The 22,950-nt window shown below is 42.0% G+C and overlaps 1 protein-coding gene across 2 annotated transcripts in view; it reads right to left on the reverse strand.

The window, feature by feature from the left end:
* Window positions 1-147: 147 nt before the first annotated feature.
* The window catches only part of grk4 (G protein-coupled receptor kinase 4), a 45,680-nt gene continuing 22,877 nt past the window's right edge, over window positions 148-22,950 (reverse strand). The window contains exons 6-16 of one of the 2 annotated variants that reach the window (XM_071529576.1): window positions 17,115-17,207; window positions 15,115-15,178; window positions 14,531-14,671; window positions 10,098-10,288; window positions 8,898-8,935; window positions 8,188-8,277; window positions 7,700-7,908; window positions 6,131-6,268; window positions 5,093-5,230; window positions 4,650-4,781; window positions 148-3,777 (exon numbers count right to left, since the gene is read on the reverse strand). In XM_071529576.1, coding sequence (XP_071385677.1) covers window positions 3,721-3,777; window positions 4,650-4,781; window positions 5,093-5,230; window positions 6,131-6,268; window positions 7,700-7,908; window positions 8,188-8,277; window positions 8,898-8,935; window positions 10,098-10,288; window positions 14,531-14,671; window positions 15,115-15,178; window positions 17,115-17,207 — 1,291 coding nt within the window. In that variant the 3' untranslated portion in view covers window positions 148-3,720. Of the gene's footprint in view, window positions 3,778-4,603; window positions 4,782-5,092; window positions 5,231-6,130; window positions 6,269-7,699; window positions 7,909-8,187; window positions 8,278-8,897; window positions 8,936-10,097; window positions 10,289-14,530; window positions 14,672-15,114; window positions 15,179-17,114; window positions 17,208-22,950 lie in introns of both variants that reach the window. The other variant, XM_071529586.1, reaches the window with a different exon arrangement.

Consider the following 22,950-nt stretch of genomic DNA (forward strand, 5'->3'; position numbering starts at 1 on the left):
GCAGTTATTTATTGTGGTTTGGACCCAAAACAGGTCTTACACCGTGATAGTACTCATTTTTTAATCTTCTCTAATCTAATAAACTATGTTTATTCACAACAAACAAAAAACAAAATAAGATGAGACACCAATAAGTCAGGACACCAGTCACTTTTTTATACAAACGGCAGTGTATTATTTCATAATTACAAATGTCAGATATGGTACAACAACCAGTGATACAACTTGTACAAGAATTACAATGACTGCAGTGGTTGAACGACATGACTGTACAAATACAAAAAAGAAGAAAATCAAGAAGTCCAAGGCCCTGTTTGAATACCAAGAATGCAACTGTTGTTCTTCCCTTCCTTGATACATATCACTGATCTGGCATGTCTGGACAGATGAATGTGAAACACTGGAGGACCTCCAGGCATATATTGGTGTCATTTCAAAAGTAGATAGACTCAGCGATATAGAGTCAAGGAAGTGAGGATCTCTCTCTTCTAAACGTCATCCCAGTTTTTGAGACACACCATCACTAATTAGAGGAAGGCGGGAGAGGAGGAACACTTGTCATGTATTCAAACAGGGCCAACTCAGCCGGTCACCTTGCCATTTATAAAGTTGTCCTCAGATACCAGTGTGATATGTTGGCACTAGAAGGTCATCATTTACATATACAAGGAACCTGAAGTATTACAAACCGATACATGCTTGAGTAATAAAACATATGTATTTTCATTTTTTTAAAACAGGCATTACAATGCACTTAGTGCGGACATTCAAAACTGTTGAGCTGTTTAAAGTTCCTTTAAGTGTAGGAATTCTCTCAGAATGGATGGAAGGATAGAGGCTGAAAAAGGCGGGACGTCAGAACTTAAAACTTGGTAATTGGCACATACAATAAAGGCTGTCAGTCTTTCTTCGGTAAGTTCTTCAGATATAAACAAAAAACTTGATTTATTTAATGTTGCTTTTGGTATCATTGGCAAAAAAGTTAAAGACACTTCCTATAGTCATTGTCAGAACACACCATAGTGCAATGAAACTAAACATCATTTCTTTACTGCTATATGGATGGCAAACACAGTTTCCCTGTGTGTGTGTGTGTGCATGTGTGTGTGTTAGAGCTTAGTTACATGTTAGAAATACATCATTTACAAGGTTTTTGAGGCTAAGAGCTAAAAGGCTAAAATCTACATCTGCAAGAGAAATCGGCTTCAAAATGTGCCTGAGAGCAACAACAAAAAAATAAAAAAATAACAAGACACTCAGAAACTCAAGTGACAACAAGCCAGCAACAGGAGCCAGATGCATGTATGATAATCCTGATCTGAAATGGAATGTGCTGCAGGGGACAAAGTTTTCAGAAAAAGCCAAGCCAACTCTTGAAATTAATTAGGGAATTTGGGGCTCTATAGCTGTACCATTTCAAACGAATGTGGGTATTAACTGTTGATTTCTTAAAGTGAAATCCAAGTGCCTACACAACATTGAACTATTGTACGGTCAAATGTAGACATCTCTTGTTTTCTTTGTTCACTGTGATGCAGAAAAATCTGTTGAATCAAATGTAATTAACCCTTTTAGGCAACTGAACTCTAATTGATGACATCACAAGGGTGTGGCTAATTTGGATAGCACATCAAATGTACTTCAATATGCTGATGGATAATAACGATAGCTGTATATGGATACAGTATAATATACACACACAAAGCCAACATGTCCAGATTGGGTATTCACAGCATTAAAACAGGGGGGTGGGGAGTAAACGACGACTGTCTCGACAGGAAAATTCAAAAGCAAAAATCACTTAAAATGCTTCAGAAATGCCAGTGAAGACAAACACATATACTGAACATAATTAATCCTGACATGATCCATGTTTAGGAAACTTACAGAAAATCAACTGATTTGCTAACCTGGAAGTACAAAACTCCCTCTGTATGTTAAAAAAAAAAAATGCACAAAAATTAATTGTGGTTCTGCAAGTTGTAGAGTTTTCCTGTACATAGATGACAGTTATCATATAGGCAGGAGTCGATTCCTTATTCCCCTATCGCTCCCTGTCCACACATGTACGAGCAACTGTCTCAAGTCATTCCTATGAGAGAGCTACATACAGGATTTCAATGGACTAGTTAATGGCAGGAGTTACTGTCTTTAATAGATTTGATTTTTCTCTAGTATAAACACAGCTAAAGCCACTGGATATAATTGGGGGTCTACTAGCAGAGTATCTGGGCGACAGGCATCGTGCTATCTATGATCAACAGGCAAACAGCACTAAGATAAAGAAGCCAAATCTCAGTGCCAAGGCTAATAGCTGCTGACAGTTGAATCAATGGAAGCTACTTTGATGTGACAGCAATTTGTTATCTAGATGAAGCCAGTGTCAACTGCAGGTCAGATCTCTGATATGGTTCCTTCATCGTCATCCTCCTCCTCCTCCTCCACATCATCTAACCCATGTTCACAGCCAGTACCAGTCCCTAGCTTTCTGCTCATCTACAACATGGATCGGAAATTACTAGACATTTCAGAGGAAAGGTTTTCTGTACTGCACATGGAACAGGTTTGCAAAAACTGGACAAGTTGGGAAAGCAAAGCATAGCCAGGTAGTACAACAAAAGAGAATTTGACCAAAAGGAACTGGGAGTGAAAATGAATCCACAACAAATGTTCCAGCTGAGTGAATATTGTAACAGACATTTACTTAACAACTGTGCTCCCAAAGGATGCACTGTCAGGCATCTAAAATGGATTCTTTTGCAGCGTATGAAAGACTTGTGGGGGGTCCAGGAATGATAATTATCAAGCCTTGTATCATGAAAAGGGCTTACAAAACGTTTAACCGGTTTTGTATTTTAAGGTTACTGTATATGTTGCGCATGTTAACTTAGAGATTGTCAGAAATAAGTTCATGCCATCTCTGTTAGAATCGAGTCGATACAGGCACCTAGAAGGTGTTTGCTTATGCCAGTCAGTACACATAGCAGCCCAACACCAATACCATCCATACTGTACATACCAGTCCAATCCAACCTGTCTAATGGGGCTGAGGGAGGGACAGGGATTATTATGGTGCAGAGTTCCTAACCAACCACTTGTATCCTTCAATCTAAGCAGCAGGTGTAGATCTGGGAAACAAATGGATAGGTTTAAGCAGCATGGCATCAACACGGCAATGTTAGATTGGATATTATTTTTTTTCTCCATATAATTTGGATCCATGCGTTTCATTCAGATCTACTTGAGCCTTGGGGTGCAGAGGTTAGTTTGGGACTGGGTGGACTTGATGTGCTAACAACACGTCACATTGGCCAAATCAATAACAACAAACATACAGCACATATAAAACAAAGGCCTTATGCTACATTGAGAAAAATAAAAAGACTACTGGTACTGTGCTTCTTAAAAAAACTCCTCAATACACATTTTCCATACTCATTCCAAAAGAAAAAGGAAATAAAAATGTTATGTATGCATTCAAGTGGTACTTTTATGGCTTTTTGTACAATACAACCTTTAGTGAAAATATACATCTAGACATAAATTCAAGTACAAATGTACAAAATCTTTAAACTCATACTTTTTTCTTTAATTATAATACACTTTTAATACAGCTCATAAATACAGGTCAACATTCACTGAGTTCCTAAGATTTGCGCTCGGGTGGAGTTGGTGGTGAAGGTCGGCGGCGGGGGGGAGGAGGCAGGAGGAGGGAGTGGTTTAAAGTCGCGAGGGCTCTTCGTTCTCGTCGTCACTGTAACCGCTCTTAAAACAGACCTAGGAAGAGCCAAAGGTGAGGTCATATTACTGATATTAGCAACTTTCTCCGCTCAACAACCGACGATCAGTTGTTCGCCAAAACGGATAATGGTACTTTAATACAATTTAGGATGATTTCTCCTCCTCTAACAAAAGGTTTGGCTCAGCCAGAGACACACACATTGCTATAGTGCTCAGGCTGGAGTCCGTCACTCAAACACAGTTTCTGTCAGCACTTACCAGCTGACTTGGAATCGGTGAGAAAGATAATGTTAACACACACAGTTCAAGAAAAGTATAGATAACGTCAGGATCGCTTGTTAGCAGCTGTAAACCCAAGATAGGGGAAATAACCTGTTAGTTGAGCAGCGGTTAATGGAGGGCAGAGGTATGTAAATTGACACTGACAAACATTCTGCAATACTTTGACTTATTCAAGCCTAAAAGACAAAAGGGCAAAGCTTGATATCAAGTTTTCCCTCAACCGCAGCCCACCACCCTCCAACCCCTCTTCTCTCAAAGAAATTCCTCTTGTTTGTTTGACCCTCTGGCACAAAGTGACCATGAGAACAAGTACAGGGAAGAATACTGCAAAGGGATTAACAAGGGATGGGAACTCTAAACCCAGGAGAAAAAGAGAAAGATGGGCCTTGTTCTAAACCAACCCAAACCCTCTTTGTACTTGGAAAGACATAACTGGAAATTACATATTCTTTTGCTCCCTCACAAGATCTCCACAAGTTCACATTTGGTTCAGGAGTATAATGGCCTTAAGGGAGTTGAATTTGGATTGGACAAGGCCTAGAAAAAAAAAAAGGGAGGAAGGAAGGAAGAGAAGAAGTACCTTAGCCCCCACCCCCTCGGACAGTTGCCGGAGCGCTAGCACTTGCCTCTCTTCTGAAGAGGCGGTAGAAGAAGCCTCTCTTTGGTGGAGGGTTAGGCCGGTTCACGTCCAGGTCCGGGCACAGTGTCCCGTCAGTCTCGTAGACGTTGATTTCTTTGAAGCACTCCATCTCAATCATCTATACACACAGAGAGAGAGACAGAGACAGAGACAGAGAGAGAGAGAGAGAGAGAGAGAGAGAGAGAGAGAGAGAGAGAGAGAGAGAGAGAGAGAGAGAGAGAGAGAGAGAGAGAGAGGCCGAGTTATCTGGCTTGATACCATTCACAGTTAACAGCATTAACACCCATTCATCTTTCTTTATGAATCTGCGAGGACAGTATACTTCATTTCCACAGGTACACATATCTCGCCAATGCTGTTCTACACTATCGTTCTACTGCTGGACTAAAAAGATGACATCATCTCAGTCCCCCCATGAGCCTGCAGTACCTCGTTCTGCCAGGGGATGGAGACACTGCCTGTGACAAATTTGTGGTAGAAGTCGTCGTCAGTGGGGTCAAGGTTCACGCCTTTGACAGTGGAGAACTGCTCGATGTCCAGGACGTCTTTACAATACACCGCCCGTGGCTGAGAGAGAGAGAGAGAGAGAGAGATGGAGGAAGGATGAGAAAGAGAGAAGATGGGAGGGGAAGAAGGGGAGAAGAAGGGAAGGAAGAGAGCGAGAGAAACAGTGAAAAGTGTAATTATTAGGATAAAATGGGAATACGAAACCTGAAACACTTTATGTCAGACGGTAATTTGAATAACATGGAAATCTTCACACTCCTTTGCTGCTCTGTTTTCCTCAGCATGGCCCTACTGACCTGAATAACCCAAAATAGAAATGTAGATAACACTATCTACTTTCAACTATTGATTTAACCTCTCGGGTCAATCTCTCTCCCCTGCTCTGTCTATTTATGGCACTAAAAATGTAACGATTCTCTCTCTGAATGGCATCGTCGTCCAGGCAGGGGTCTATGAGTGCAGCACGCACAGAGAGCTTACAGAGGTTTTTGTTTATCATTTATTTATTTTACATTTATTTATCCAGGGAGCGTTGACTGAGCACTTTTCCTTTTTTTTTTTTTACCAACAGCCTTTATCACACTCCACAGTTACACACAGTCACACCTGAGAGTACAACCACAGTCTTCTACTGTTGAACAGCTCCACCGGAGTTATTCGGGTTGATCCTTTACACCAGGGAACTGCAACTTAAATTTTACGGGGAGGGTGTTTATCATTTTGTCAGGCAGTCTAGGATTTCAACTGCCGACCTTGCCGTCACGCGCCCGCTCCTCTAACCTCTAGGCTACCACCAGCCCCACTAGCTACCATGATGACTAGCTTACACTGGAAGTGTTTGTTTACTTGTGACAATGGTATTTCCTGTATGCTGATTTCCAGCTTGCCGAAGGTTTCAGGCTATGGACTTTGAAGTGAGCTCGTATGTGGTGCGCATGAGCGTGAGTGCATGCTTCTTACATCGGGGCTGAAGGGGGGGTCCAGCATGTTGGCCTCCAGCCGTTTGAAGTTGATGTTTCTGAAGATGGGGTGCTGCTTAACCTCTGTGGCCCCGCGACCCTGACACCCCAGTCGCTCCTTAGGGTCCTTGGCCAGCAGCTGACACACAGCAAGAGGAAGTGACAAAAAAACAGAATGAATCACCGTGACAGAGGGAACTTTGGCTCTTTTTTCCACTTATGTCCGGAAGAAAGAGGAATGGTTTTGACATAAATTATTACTTGATATATTTCTAATTTGTTAGCAAAAACATCTCAGTTTAAGCCTGCTGGTTCTTTATCTGTTTCTCAGTAAATCTCACACACATTGTATGTTACCATGTAGGAAATGGGGGGAGGGCTCATGTGATGTTGGATAACTCCTGACAGTTTTATAACTACTCTAATCCTTTCAGTTCAGTGGATGCAAAACACACACATGTATGCAATCCACATGTAATCCTCTATGCGTATCTGACATGATCCCATAAAGACGGATACAAATCATATAGACACACAGGCTCTCACACACGCACGGGTTAACACAGGACCAGCATGGTAAGAATAAGAGAGCACCATTGCTGCCTCCATGAGAGCCTGTGGATAATGCTACCACCACACCACCTACAGCAGGCTTGTGAAGTGGATGAGTGCTGTTTAGTGGTTTGGTTACCAGTGGGCACTCTGACTGGCTCTGTTGTCACCCAAATGGTGATGGCTTGCACAACCGACAATATCGATAACATCTCTGCATCTCCCACTCTCTCTAGCCCCTCTCTAGCTCCCCTCTGTTTCTCTAGTTCTCGTACAACTCTTTCCCAATTTACCCCAGGCGTCAAAGCCGACTCTCGCTCTCTCACTTTCTGCTCTTGACAGCTCAGATCGCTTGTCTATTTTTGGGCTGTGGCAATAGCCATCTCTCTGGCATGGCAGGGACTTCTCTCTTCTCTCCCTCCCCTTATTATCTTTCTCCTATTTCTCGCCGAAACCTTACTTCTCTCTCCCTTCTGCCCCCGCTCTCCCTCTCCCTGGGGAGTCTTTGAATCCGCTGAACCTCGGGTCAGAATGTTCCATTGCGTCACACAAATAAACGTCCCGTCCCCCTACTGCTCAGGAACCAAAAGCAGCCAACCAAAGCAGTGTTTCCCTCTCTGAGAGCATACTGAAGGAGGGAAGGGAGAGAATAGTGGGGTTGTGGAAGAAATGTGGAAGATATTTCAGGCCAACTAGATGAAATGCATTTGATCTCCTCTGAAAAACTACATTAGTTTAGGGATATGGTGCATTTAGGTGCACTGGAAAAACAGATTCACAGCAGACATATAATTTTATATTTCAGTGCCTACAATTTCACACTACAGACACAAATAGTTTGAACTTTCAGTGTGTTCTCTGTTTTCAACCATTTTTCCAGCTACCTCCCTCCCTGTCTTTGTCTTGCCACCAGACTCAAAGAATTTGTCAAAATGCCCCTCATCTCTCCCCCCCTCTTCCTCCCTTCTCCTCCCAATCATTCCACAACCACCTTTCACCTCCGTCTCTTCATCCTCACCTGTCTGCAGATGTCCTTCGCCTCCTCGGAGAACTTATCGGAGTACTCCTCCTGGTCCTCGCGCACTCGTCTGTCCACCTCCTCCCGCTTGACGCGTTCCTTGCGCTTGCGGAAGGGCGACTGGCCCTGGATCATCTCAAAGACCAGGCAGCCCAGCCCCCACCAGTCTGGGCTGAAGGTGTAGCTCTCGTTCTGGATCACCTCGGGAGCTGAAGGAGGCGAGGGGAGAGGAGATGAGGGGAGGAGGGAGAGAGAAAAGGGAGGTTAGTTCAAAGGGCAGACAGGTAACCTGACAGAGGGGCTTCCATTCCGGATCGACACTGGAACTGAGAGAGACAGAAGTAGAAACACAGGTAGAGAGATGACAAAGAGTTCATAAAGAGGGGTAGAAAGTTGAGAGAAAGGAGGAAAGGTTTGAGAAAAGAAAAGGAGTGGAGGAGAGTAGAGGAGGGTTTTAATGTTAATGTTTAACTGTGTCCATCTCTTACCCATATATCCAACAGTGCCCACTCTCCCTCGTATCGTCTCTCCATCAGGGATCTGAACGGCCAGGCCCAGGTCTGAGATCCGGATGTGTCCTGGACAAGATCCATAGATTAATACATCAATTAGGCTAATGCTAACCTGCCAGCATTGACAACATTGACGTCCGACATTTTAGACTTTCAGCTGATGCTCTTATCCACAGCAACAGTGGCTTCAGTTCCTATATTACCAAAATTACCAGAAACTAATACTAAGGAGTGCAAAGGTCAGAGCCATAGTGTCCTGACAATATTCCTAGAATGATCATGTAGGAGAGAAGCGCAAAGGAAAGTAAGGGCTAAGGAGAGAAGCGGAAGAGACTCTTTTACTTCAAGATAAGACCATATTACAGCGAGTAGAGGAGGAAGATATGGGAGAGGGGGTATGAGTCAGTGGAGGGAGACTGATGTGAGGAGGAGGCTTTTCAGCCCACGATGGAAGATGGGGAGTGACTCTGCTGCTCTACTTGCATAGTATAAAGTGGGCTAGTTAGAAGCTGTCTTCACTAGCCTTGGATTTTTTTCAGCCCCCATCCAAGGCTGTGGGCACGCGGGCTACATCAAAGGAAGTGTGGGAAATAAAATGTAAAAAAAAATGCTTCACTGGTCTAGAAGTGTGCCAGCATGTCTGTCTGCTCAGACTTGGAGAGTAAGAAAAGAGAAGTGGAACTTACCACGATCATCCAGAAGGATGTTTTCAGGTTTCAAATCCCTGGAAAAAAACATAAAGACACATACTGCATTAGGCATTTGTAGCTTTGACCTTGTGTGTGTACAAAAACATAACTTATCTTATTTAAGAGCAAGGATATAACAACAGAAACCTGGATAAATACTCATATACTTCATTAACATTTTTGGACATTTCATATATTGTCTTTCATTGTCTGTGTTTTGTACTCATGTTACATTTTAGCTTCTACAATCTTGTTGTGGATAATTAATAAATGGCTTTATCTGCACATGTTATATGGTATCATTCTGATTCACTCAACTTGCTATTGTTTTGTCCGAATGGTGTCAATTCTTTCAGGGAGAAAAAAGTTGTAATAGCTATGATTTCAGCCATGACTGAAATCTGGGACACCTGCCTAATGCCAACCTCAGATCTGTGTTTGCCGTTCCTTACAACACTCTAGAGCTGAGAGAACAGTGTGTGTGTGTTTATATGTGTGTGTGTGTGTGTGTGTGTGTGTGTGTGTGTGGGCCGTGCGTATGTGTGTGCATGCATGTCTCCTGAGAACATCACTGTTTATGTTAGTATAACTCTAAGGCCCCATTTAGCATGACAGGTACATTACACCTTGGTTGAATCAGTACACCATTAATCCAGTCACACTTCATCATCCAGGACTGGCTATTTGCACTCATCCCAGTCTTACACTCCCACCAACACTCTCTTATGGAATATATCTCTCTCCATAAAACCATAGCTATAGACCAGACCTGAGTCAAACAGTTGGACATATTTTTTGTGGTTTGTTTAAGACATAATGAAGTTTGTCACATGGGACAACATGTTAAACGCCAGGACATTTAGCCAGTCGAACGCCAATTATATTTTGTCTCAGCCATCTTATCTAACAGCATCAGAATGTGGTTCTTGGGATATAAACCCCATTCATCAGCCCCCAATGACCCAGATTCTCCCTCAAAATACTCCTGGCACATTCCTAAGGCCTCTAAGCTTGCTGCTGACCTAATGTGCATGGGCAATTTTTTGAGGCAATATAAATCAGCAAATAATGGGACAAAATTAAGCAGCATAAGGGTATAAAAGGAACAAAAGTGCCATGAAAAATGTATCTCTTAGTCATAATTGTTGACAAATTCCCTGTTTACATGCAGCCCCTTCTCTCCCCGTGTGTCCTGACCTGTAGACTATCCTCTCACGGTGAAGGTCCTCCAGGCCGCAGCAGATCTCAGCAGCGTAGAAGATGGCCCGCTGCTCGTCAAAGCCAGAGTTGCCCATGTTGTAGATATGGAACTTCAGGTCACCGCCATTCATAATGGTCAACACCAGGCACAGCGCATCCTTGGTCTCATAGGCATAGGCTAGACTAACCTGGTTGGGGAGGGGGAGGAGGTGGTAACGAGGGGAGGCGGGGGACCGATCAAGAAGAAAGGAGGCAGAATGAAAGAGAGAGAGAGAGAGAGAGAGAGAGAGAGAGAGAGAGAGAGAGAGAGAGAGAGAGAGAGAGAGAGAGAGAGAAAGAGAGAGAGAGAGAGGGGGAGAAAGAGGATAGGGCTTTGGTAAGAGACAGGGTGGGTAGAGGAGCATGATTGTTTCATTTGGTCTGCCTAATGCCCAGAACGATAATCCATTATCCCTAGTGAAATCCTAAGAATGTACACACAGTGTCACAGAGAAACAAAGAGAGAACAAGATGAATCACAAATACAGAAAACCAGAAGCTTCTTCTCCACTCCTCGCTCCATTGCCTCCTGTCCTCTCCCTCTCATCCCATCATCCATCTCTCTCTTCCCCTTCATTCCCACTGCCCTCCTCCCCTCCCCTGTGGGTCAATGACACACAGGGTGTAGCGTGTGTGCATGTGCTTGTGTGTACAAGCAGGATGTTGCTGCCATCAGGAGGAATCCCATCTGCTCTTGACTATATGGTCAGAAAAATACCCCAAGAGGGGATGGGAAAATTTGAATGGGCCAAGTAAACAAGACACACACAGGCATACATAAACAAACACACATATAAACAGCGCAAGCCAAAACAAACAGTCATATGTAGGCCTTGCGAAAGCATGTCTATTCATTAAAAATGGACATTTCCATTGAAATCAGTAGGGCTGGAGGTTCAAAAGACAATACTCATCATAGTGTGCTGATTTTTTTTTTTCCAAATGATGGATTCTTAAAATGCAAACTTAAATTTGATTACACTTTATAGGTGTCTTTATTTTTTCTATTTAGAAAAGCTGTTGGCATCCAGAATAAATACAATTTATAATGTGCTCATATTCAACAAAGATAGGTATTGGAGGTTTTAGGACCGATATCAAATTTCAGCATCAAAGACAGATACTGCTGCTACTGTCATCAAAGAAAAAAATAATCGAAACCCAGCGCTGGTTTAGGCAAAGTGCAGCTGTGCGGGGCGTGCAACAGAGCGAGGAGGATCCCACCCCAGTCTCAGCTGCTGGAGACGATAGAACGGGGTCACCCTGCCCTGACACACACACTCACACACACACACAAAGAGTAAGCAGTGATATTTGGATAGGATATTAGTGAAAATATGGGCTTAGAGTACGTATTGACTAACAGTATGCATTGATTAGAGAAAGGTAAAGAGAAATACAGAGAGGAGAGAGAAAGAGAGAGAGAGAGAGAGAAAAGAGGGGTTTGAGAGAGTACTTGACTCTTCTCCTTGCTACTGCTGTTTGGTCAGTGTTGCTAGGCAACAGAGCTGCTCTCGTAGGTAGAGAGGCACATGAAGAGTCATCAGTTCTGCCTGTAGCAGAGAGAACACACACATACATACACACACATACACACACGCACGCACACACACAGCATCATGTGCCAATCCCAGGTGACAAGAGCTGCAAGTCTGAGGTTCTGTAACAAGCCCACTCCAGCCTCTGTGTGTGTATGTGTGTGTGTGTCTATGTGTGTGTATGTGCACGCGTGCATGCCCATACGCATGCTTTTGCAATGACTCACTCAAAACAAGGACACGCAACGTAGCTCACGCTGCATCAGAAAACGACTAATCCAACACCTAGTACTACTCAAAAACTACTATTGGCTTCAAATGGAGAACATGGAGAGGGTCTGATGCTCCGCTCCGTTCTCTTCCAGTTTACTGTACTAGGGCTCAGTTTCACACAGTTCTACGGAGGTAAATGGTCACACAATGTTCTACTTAGTGTAAACACGCACACACACAAAATATACACACACAGATACACACACCAGAAATTAACACGCTAACCCCAACAGCCATTCCTCGCCGTGCTCCAAGAATGTTAAACAAGCACTTGCTGTAATTTTCTTGTCTTTGGTATAATAATTTTTCGGAGGAACACGACACTGAGCCAAAGCTAAGTTTCCCTTTCCTGCCTGAGCACCTGAGACTTTTTGGTGAGTCCAGTTGGACGAAATGGAAACAGATGCACACCTCACGTGTTTTCCAGCTGTACAGCATTTGAGTCCTGACGTCAACACACATTGTCAAGTGGGATTCAAATTCAAGCAACATCCATTTTTACATACAAGGAGTATAAAGAGCAGGACAGAGGAAAAATAGAGAAAGATACATCAGGAGCATGCACAATGCAGTACAGGCACATACAGTGAGCGGTAAAAGGAGTGAAATTGGTTGATTTGCTGTAAACACAAAATTGTTAAATGATCAAAAAACATGTAGATGAGACAAATGCCCACTCCTGTGTTTTTGGTTAAGACATGTTTGACAAAATATCAGCTAGCACAGTCAGTCCTCCCCATTTCAGGTGTGCCTAAGTATTGCTGTGGTGGAAATACATTTTAAGTAAATTATGACTTAAATCTATAACCTATTAACCTATAAATAGGGATGCACCGATCTGATATCCAGTATCAGAATCTGGGCCGATCTGGGTGAATTTTGACGTATCGGCTACAGGTCATTCAATCAATTTCCAATCCATTTAGAAACTAAAAATGAAACATAAACACTTCAAAGCGTAAACATTACCGAACTCCTTTGAGATATTGCCCATGCCCAGAATGTAGCGTCTTACATGTCAATGGAATCTCAGCTGTAAAATGAATTCTGCTCTACTACTTTGGTACAGTGTGGAAGACATGAAAGGCTGGATGTCTACCTCAGGCCCGGCGTAAGAGCACCAGCCAAAAACCACTGCCTTCCCATGACTATGGCTCAATTTATAGAAAACTCCATTGGAAAATCAGCCAACAGCAACGCCACTACTGAGAGCATGAGGTATGGTGGTGTGGTGGTGGGGTAATGATTTTTTGGCTTTTTTGACTTATTCTACACTCTGCCCAAAGTGCTATGAAACATCAAGTATGGCTCAAGATTCCACTGAGATGCACTGAGATGTAAAAGACTGAACATTGGGCTTTTCACAGCATCTCACGGAATAAACCAATATACAGCAACTTCTCAAAGTATTCAAGCACCTTGACTTTTTCCACATGTTCTGGTGTTGCAGCCCAAATTAAACCCTAACCCTTACCCTAACATGTTTCTAAATTTTTTTAGCAAATTAATTTAAGATAAGATAAGATTAGATTCAAGATTTATTTAAGAAATACTGAAATATCTCGACATGTAAGTAGCTCAACCAAGGAACTTGTGTAGTTCTGTCAGAGTGATCCTTGTGTTCTTGGTCACTTCTCGACCAGTTCTTCAGTTTGGACGACAAGCTCTACAAAGAGTCTGAGGAGTTCCATATTTTTTGTATTTCCTAATGATGGAGCCTACTGTGCTTTTGTGAACTCCAAACACTTTAGAAATTGTTTCATACCCTTCCTCAGATCTACGCTTCCTCAGAATTCTGTCTCTGAATTCTACAGACAGTTCATTAGACTTCATGCTACGTTTCTGCTGTGAAACTTTATCTGTGGTCATCTGTGGGACTTTTCTAAATCATTGACCAATCAATTGAATTGGCCTATAGGTGGATTCCTATCAAGTTGTAGAGATATCTCAGGAGTCATCTTCAAAGGAATCTGGATGCACAATAACTCATTTTTGAGTGTCACTGCAAAAAGGTAACCCTAACCCTAAAGCTTTTCATTTTTAATTAATTTTCGTTTAAGTCTCATTCAGCTTTGATATTGTGGGTTATTGTGTGTAGATCAGTGATACAAGACCTAATTTAATCCATTTGAAATCAGGCTGTAACACAACAACATGTGGAAAAGGTCAAGGGGGTTGAAAAGATTCTAAAGGCGCTGTATCTGTCAAAGTTCAAAACCAGACAGTAAAGGAGTGTGTGATGAAAATAGGTGGGTGGGGGATGCGATCTGGCCGCCACAACAACTGACACTTTCACATGAGTAAAAAAAAAAAAACCAAGACCTTCAACAGCTGGCAATCTATACCTGTGGCGCTTAAACACTTTTGCATGAGAGATACATAAAAATTTTATGACATTATGGCAAAAAGAGCAGATTTCAATCAACCATCCGAATACATTCACCACTGATTGTAATAAACAAAGGCATGCTGACAGAAACATATATACACACACACACACACACACACACACACACACTCAAACACAAAAACAGTTACACATCTGTTGAAAGGGTTGAATAAGAAAAAGGTAGTACTTACTACAAAACTACTGTTAACTTTTTCTAAAATGCGTTTTTCGTTTAGTGCCATTGCTTCACCTTTTCTTTTCTTCACTCGTTTCTTTTCCAGCTTTTTACAGGCGTACATCTTACCGGTGGCACGTACTTGGCAGGCACAAACCTGGAAAACAAACAGCGAGCGAGACTAGTGAGGAGAGGAAGCATGATCACACATACAAACACAGAGACACATGCAAAACACACTTTAAAACTACACCTAATGAAAGTTCATATGCCACCCACACATTCCTCAACAACTCTGGAGACACAAGTAGTACTGTATTTACCAATTGTTAAAAGTTAATTGTACTAACTTAAATCATTGAAATCCAATTTCCAAATTTAGTCATTTGTGAAAGAGAACATAATATCTGTTGTTGGATCTCCAACTGTGATAACGGTGTCTCCAACTTTTGTTTACATTTCATTTCAGTGATGCATGGACTTTCTTTGCTTTCCGAATTGTAAGTATTCATCATAAAACCTCCAACTTGAACGATCACAACACCACAGCAAACTCTTACAGTTAGTGCAACTTTATTTCTTGATTGTACTGACACTCACCTCGCCAAATCCACCTTTTCCTAGTACTCTATAATGTCTGAAGGTATTTTTGGTTACTGGTTGCCTGGAGGGAGGAAAAGAAGAACAAGAGAGACAGAAAGACAGAGAGAGAGAGAGAATGTTTTAGAGAGACAGAAAGGGTAGGAGACAGAAACAGAGACAGAGAAAAAGTAAAAGAGGTTATGTCATTCTCTCAGGCCATGTGATGTTGCAGACAGAATAATGCTCTAATATATTATTAATCCACATTGATGGCTGCTGTTTCCACCCTGCTTCAGTTACCAGCCATTATGCAAAACATCATCAATTATTAACCACTCTAAAACAGAAACATTGATTGGTAGCACTACCTTTGTATTTTGGTGTGAATGTTTCTCCTGCCTCTAGTCTGGTTCACTTAAGTATAAGATTATTACATTTTTCTGTGATTACATTTAAAGCAAAGTCCTAGTTAGTCCAATCTCATGATCATTTTGCAACATTACCATACCTGAATGACACTGATAGTCACGATGGAAAATAATAATAATCTTTATTAACATAGCACTTTGTAATTGTGTACTGAAAAGTGCAAAGTACTGTACAAAGGAGTAAAAAACAAAAACAGGAAAAGCATTACACTGCAAAGGAATAAAAGAAAGATATGAAAAATAAAAGCAAGGGAAGAACCATAAAAGTATGGTCAAAGGCATTTAATTAATTAACTTAAGCAAGTCTGTAAAAGTGAGTCTTAAGAAGTGAAGATGATACAGATTAAGCCAGCCTCAGCTCCTCAGGCAGTCATTCCAAAGTGTAGGAGTCCTGATGGCAAAGGCCTCATCGCCTCCAGGTTCTAATCTAAATTTAGGAACAGCCAATTGGAATCTGCCTGAGGAGCTCAGGCTGCAGTCTAAGGCGTAAACGGGGTTAAAAGGTCTGTGATATAGCATGGTGATCTTCAAATCAATTCTGAAATTAACAGGTAACCAATACTACAATACTGAGTTTGTCAAAACTGAAATTAGCATCAATAATTACACTACTACTACTGGCTTTACATTGGAAGAGGAGTACATATCAATGAATTAAATTTAATGGAGTTGGGTGGGCCAAAAAGGACTGTTTCAGATTATGTTCAAAAAATCTGTGACTTTTAATACTTTATATCTGCAATACAGATATATGAGAGCGTATTGACTGTTAGTATCATTAGGTTTTATAGGCAGATATGACTGTGTGTCATCTGCATAACAGTGAAAATGTATGTTAACTTTGCAGATAAGTCAAAGTAAATGTAAGCATGTAAGTAAGTGAAAGCATGTAAATGGAGAATAAGATGGTTCCCAAAACTGAACCCTGCGGGACCCCACATGTAATTTCTGCTCAGGATCAGGATGAGTTGCCTTGCTGACTGAAAACATTCTACTGGAAAGACAGGAGGTCAACCAGAGAAAACCTTTGTGCCTGGGACCAGCAGCGGTTCTCAGCCATGTACCATCGTGATTCCAGGTTGTCATTCCAACCAAACACTACAGCAGCTGATTTCACAGATTAGCCCACCCCCCCTCTCTGATTGAATGTGTGTTAATCAGTGAAATCATCTTGCATAATCTTGGGGCATGATGGCACACGGCTGAGAACCACTAGTCTACAGTATCAAAGGCTGCAGTGAGATCTAAAAGATTTAAAATGGAACATTCCCCTGCATTTGCTGCTAAAAAAGGTCATCGGTCGCTCTGAGGAGAGCGGTATCTGTGCTATGAAGCGCTCTAAAACAAGATTGGAATTTCTCAACAGTATTATTTTGACTAAAAAGGATATCAGTTGGGTTGAGACACCTTTCTCTTAAACCTTTGGTAAAAATGTTTGGACATGGGCCTGTACTTTGCAGGAGACAAAAAGCCGCCCTTAGCAAACAATGAAGTGAAATGAATGCCGTTTACCTGAACTAGTCAATGGGTACTAAATGTGTATAGGTTGATAAGTGTTACCATTGTCATAGGAAGCCAATGGATACCCACCTCTCCAACCACTTCCACTGCAGGAAGCGAGAGAAGTACATGGTCTCCTGGTAGGAGGAGAAGGGAGCTCCACTCAGATACTCACGAACTATCCTGCAGGGGGGGAGAAGAAGAGAGAGGGGCGGTGTTTTAAATTCATTGTAAATTTACTTCTACCATGAACTGTACATCTAATCAAGTGTGACCACTAACTAAAACCAAGCTTCAAATGCATTTCGGCCCTCATAGGCTTCATCAGCTTCATAAAAAGACAGATCTTCCAGACAGACAGACAGACAGACAGACAGACAGACAGACAGACAGACAGACAGATTTCTCCTCAGGGAGGGATAACTCCCTATAACCTTTATACGGGCTACTTTCATTAGAAACAGTAGAAACAGACACATCTGACTACCCCCTGAACTGCATAGTCTGTGTGTGTGTGTGTGTGTGTGTGTGTGTGTGTGTGTGTGTGTGTGCCGGCGCATTGCCTTGTGTGTAGTTCAAAGCACATTCTCAATGGAAAGATGGAAAGAATTCTGTGTCGATACACCACCGTGAAATATGAAAAATGCTTTTGAACGGGAACATTCCACTCAGCTCAACCAGGAAAATGGGGATTCTGGGAAACAGGTCTTTACAGAGCAGGAGGTTGAGTGGAACATCTAATCTCACCTCACCTGACACATGGTTGTGTGTGTGTGTGTGTGTGTGTGTGTGTGCGCACACATGTGTCCTCATCAGTCTATCCACTCTTCATACACACACACACACACACATACCTAATCACCCAACAACCCCCAATTTTGTTACATTCCTGCCCTAAGGCAGGGAGATGGGGGTAACTGTCACTCATGATGACATCAATAAGCTGTTCTCTGAGGAAGGCGGGGTCATGAGGTCGTGGCCCCATCGTCTCCCGACCATAAGTCAACCGTAATTCCACTGAGAGTTGTTAGAACCTGCCTCTTTGACACGACCCCGCCAGCCTCTCTATTAGTGTCCTTTTTCACTGCTTTAACCACAGATGTTGTTTGACTTAAGCAGCATGCGCACTTCAACACTGTTGTACCAAACTGAAATGAACTGAACTGTACTGAGACTAGTTGACTGGTTAAAATACAGTTTACATAACTGTGCAGCAGAAGGTTGCGGGTCAAGAAGAATGTTCTGGACACAAGCCTCTTAAAACGCTTTTGTCCATCTTGGCTGTCAATTTTATCAACACTTAACACATTAAAGAGAGGAGTAAGTTTCTTGGGGATTGCTACACTGCGGCCGTGGGTCCATTCCTTTAGGGCCTGTTGTTTCAAAGTATGGGTTGGGAGACAAATGGGTCCTGGGCCTGTTTCTTTTCAGTCCACACATAACAAGAGTCACAGTACGTTTTCAGCCTGGATCTCAAGGTAAGACTGAATTTACTCAATATAGCTTTGATGGCCCCACTTTGTTCTCAGGGAGAGAAAGAGTTGTTTGATGTTTGATGTTAGATGTAGTTTGTTTCCGTCTTTTAAATGGCTGGTTGTATCAAACTCTGATGGAGAAGGCTCATTGAACAAGGAAAATGTTCAGCTCCCCACAAAATATCTAAGTGAATAACAATGGAACAATCATTTAAGTGTCTGTCCAGTGTCATGATTTCTGGCACGTTTTTGCTGGTGAGTGGCCAAATAAAAAGTATTCTTAAAAACTATAAACGTTTTGATATAGTTCATATAGTTAAATCACACTCATTGTGTTAATAATTTGACCATGAAAAGACGGAACCTTTCAAAGTAAAAAAAAAAACTGTCCAAATTTATAGATACAAGTTGATCATCATGAAAAAATGTGACTGATATACAAAGAACGATTGTATCCAATTGTATCAATAATATAGTCAGTGAAAATGTGGGAGACCCTTTCCCAACTTCGTAATGTAACAAAATAAAAACAGGAATGGAAAACAAGCAAAATAGGTATCCAAATATGGCTATAATTTTATTGACAAATTGCATTAAGGGCACAATTTAGCCTAATACTTTTCATACATATATTTTAACCCATTGATTTAATACAGTTTTACACTTAGTTGCAGCCATTTGAAAGGAAAGTACTTGTAGATTGATGGAACCGTCATGATGGAAAAATGCAAAACACAGCTGATGCAGGAGTGGTTTAAATGCAAGTGCAATTCAGCGCATTCAAGATAAGGAAACCTAGTTTACATTAGGGCATTTCACCTGTGAATGTCTCAAACTTACTGAAAATGCACTGCTCAGCAACCTTTGACCCATTATATTAGGATCTAAAAGTTGTCACTCATATTTCAACCATTTCAAAGTAAATATGATGGGTTATGAAGTTGCAGCAATGATCATTTTAAGATGATTCTAACACAGCAATACAACAACAGATGTGTCCTAGTCAATCTTGATGGCACATATTCACTTTTATGTGTCATAACATCATGGGTTAGTTCACTGACATCATCCATGTCATATCATAGCACAATCTGCCCTACAGACATGCATATGGATGGGAACCATCATTAAGCCCCACCTTCCTAAATGACTCCCAAAGGTGAAATGTGGCCAGTTTGAAACTAGGCAGGGTAACAATAAGGACTATTCAACTTTAAATTCAAGTTCAAGTTTCAACTTAATTTCTCCCAACAGGCAATCGGTTTTGCAGCAAGTACTGAAAAGAACAACAACAACCAACAGTCAGTCGCCAATGAAAGCTGTCGATGCAGAGTTTCAGACAAGCAGCATACGACAAATCAGCGTCAACTTCATCATCATCATCATCATCAACATCAACATCAGGATCAACAAACAATCATGGCCTTCCTCCTCCCTCTATACATTTAGGGAGCCTAAGGCAGTACGGATAAAGAAGTCTGTGTACCTGTTTTTCTTGGCACTAGTAAGACTCAGCCATGGGCCAGAGGCTAGTACTTTCTTTCTTTATTTATTGTATTTGCTATTGACATTCACACAGAACAATTCATCACAATAAAAAAAATCACCAGTGAAAAAAAGAAGGCTAGTGCTTTAAAGGGGCATTAAGTAATCTATGACCTCTATCGACAACCAGTATGAATTTTATCTACAGAACTTGTATCTACTTAAACAAGTCTCTGGCACAGACCACACCCCCAACCGGTGGCCTGTAATTAACACAAAAAATAAAAACACATTTTCACAATACAGACAAGTAAGCTAGCTAATTAGAGATCCAACAGAAACATCTAGTGAAGAGGCAAAATATCACAATGCAAATTTATGTTTGCTTTGTCGTTTGCTTTTTTGGCTTGAGAACAAAGCTTTTTAGCCTTCGTAGCTGAAATGTCTTACAAGAAATCTCAGCACCTGGATCATTGGTGTTGATCAACAACCCTATCAGTACCTATGGTCATTTTGTTCTAGGGGGCAGTAAAATTCTTACTTATTGCCCCTTTAAAACACAGAATGGGATGGGCAAAGTCAGAGATAATGGCATTTGCTTTGTTTACCACCTGCTAGTTGAATACATCACTGAGACTACTGAACTGTACTCTTGCCATCTTACTGGCTAGCGGCTACACTCACAATATTTGCTATAGTGTTCTTCTATCTAATGCCAAAATTACATACAAACTAGTAATTTAAAAAGCCAGTGCTGACTTTGTCCTATAAAAACAGAGTCATCAGGGCATTTTCAACCTGCAACTTAGCAAGTTTACACTTTTTGCAGAGCATTTCAGTGTTGCCATCAAACTTGAATCTATTGTCAATGGCAGTGTCCAGGTGCTTGTAATTGATTACAGTACCTACTGCCTGTGGGATAGGGGGCTGAAATCAACACACGTCTTTGGTTTGGGATCCATTCAGTTGTAGGAAAGCACTGTCACACTAATGTATAAAATCAACAACTACAGGACCATGGCAAGTTTCAGCAACAGGAAGAAGACTAACCAGAACAGAGTCATCAGCAAACTTTACAATAGGTCTGTTCTCATGCTAGCCATGACACTGTCTGTATACTGACTACACTCTTCTGGGTTCCGCTGGTTAAAAAAAATCCAAGATCCAACCCACAACAAAGGACTGTAAACCAAAGTTACAGTCCAGTGTGTAGATACGTTTTTCTACAAGAGGGCGTGGTTGAATGGTATTTAAAGAAAAAAAACACACACAAAGGAAAGGCCGGTGTGGTTCTTACTGCCCTCCAGGTGTTTTAATATAGGATCAAGCAGGGTGACAGGAGCATCTTGCACACCCCGCTTGGCCCTGTAGGCAAACTGAAATGGGCTAAAGAGGTGCTCTGGTTTGGCAAGGAGCTTTTCCTTAACCAGTCTCTCAAATGACTTCATCGCTAAAGAGATCAAGGAAACCGGCCTGTAGCCACCAAGAGCCTTGGGGTGGCTGTTCTTGGCAACAGGCACCATAGCAGACAGTTTCCACAGTGACAGCACCCTCTGCTGTATAAATGGCAGCTGAAAAATGGGTCCAAACTGCTCTGCGGATGAGATAAGCCAACAACTACCCATCCCAACGAGACCTGGACTCTTCCTGGGACACAGCATCTACAGGAGTTCATCACTCTGTCACTCCGCAAAGGGAGGAAGTGGACAGGAGGCTGTTCCTGAGCTCAGAGTGGTTTTCACTGAAATCATGCACATCAAAGCTCAAGTAAAACTCATTGAGAGATTTGTGAAAACTGCTGGTCTGACTTAATGACGTAATGTATAATCATATCTTTACTACTCATGCTTCTGTTCTGAAGCCCCACAGTGGTTTTCATCATGGTCTCAGGCAGAGCCTAGGTTTTTCCTACCAAGCTCTGTCTCAGTTTTGTCCTTGAACCATGGCCTGAATGCGTCAAGTTTCTCGCTGGTCAGGTCAATAGGCTTCTCTATGCCTTAGAAGACAAAACTGGTCCCAGACACTTAGTGAAAAGGGCTCCAGAAAGGCAGGAGCCTAGCCGTGCCTGGCTTGGGGCTGAGCCTCAGACAGACACCACTGGGAGTAGAAATAAACACAGCTACAATATGGCTTTTGTTGGAAGGGAGGAGAGGGAGAGGAAAAAGAACAGGGGAGAAAAATCAGTACAGAGACCTTTGTGGAGACTGGAGATACACAAAACACACCATGATACACATGTACTGCACACCCACACACTACTCTTGGTATGACATAACTGTATGTTCCACCATAGCAGAAGAAAATCCATTAGTGAGCTAAGACATTTCTGCTAGTGAGTGTGTGTGTGTCCTTGCCAGTAGTCACGTTTCCACGTGCTGGACCATGCTTTCCTACAGGCTTTCCCTCTAAAAAAGGGAATAAGCGCTGGGTCAGAATTCCATATCGGAATAAAAAATCATCAAAATTCCACAACGGAATATAAATAACAAGGATAGTGGAAGGAGTGATGGCCAAATTTGAACAGGAATTCCATTCAAAAACATCTGAACTGCTGCACGGCTGTGGGTAACATAAACACGTGTCTGTGTTGTTCTCTGTTTGTACACTTTCCCTGTTTCCCCGTCTCTCTCCTGCTCTCCTTAACACTTTCTTTCCATTTCTCCTCACTTTTCCCCCCCTTTTCTCCTTTTATGCAATCCTTTATGTTCCCTCTGCAGCTCTCTCACTCATTCCCTCCCTGTGTGCATTACGTATCTCGTTCTCGCTCACTCCGTTTCAGCCGAGTCGAGAAGTCTGAATGGAATGGATGCCGAGCCTCCTACATCACGAAGCGCCGAACACAGGAGTTACCGTACCACGGTCTTTCTCTCTCTCTCTCTCTCTCTCTCTCACACCATTTCTCTGCCCTCCCCTCCCTCTACTGTGCCCTTTTGACTACACGGAGGTGTTAAAATAGAGATGTACGC

The sequence above is a fragment of the Centroberyx affinis genome, unplaced genomic scaffold (assembly GCF_046629955.1).
Source record: "Centroberyx affinis isolate AG114_WGS23_722 - 3 ecotype Tasmania unplaced genomic scaffold, CSIRO-AGI_Caff_v1 ptg000127l_1, whole genome shotgun sequence".
Taxonomy (NCBI): Eukaryota; Metazoa; Chordata; class Actinopteri; order Beryciformes; family Berycidae; genus Centroberyx; species Centroberyx affinis.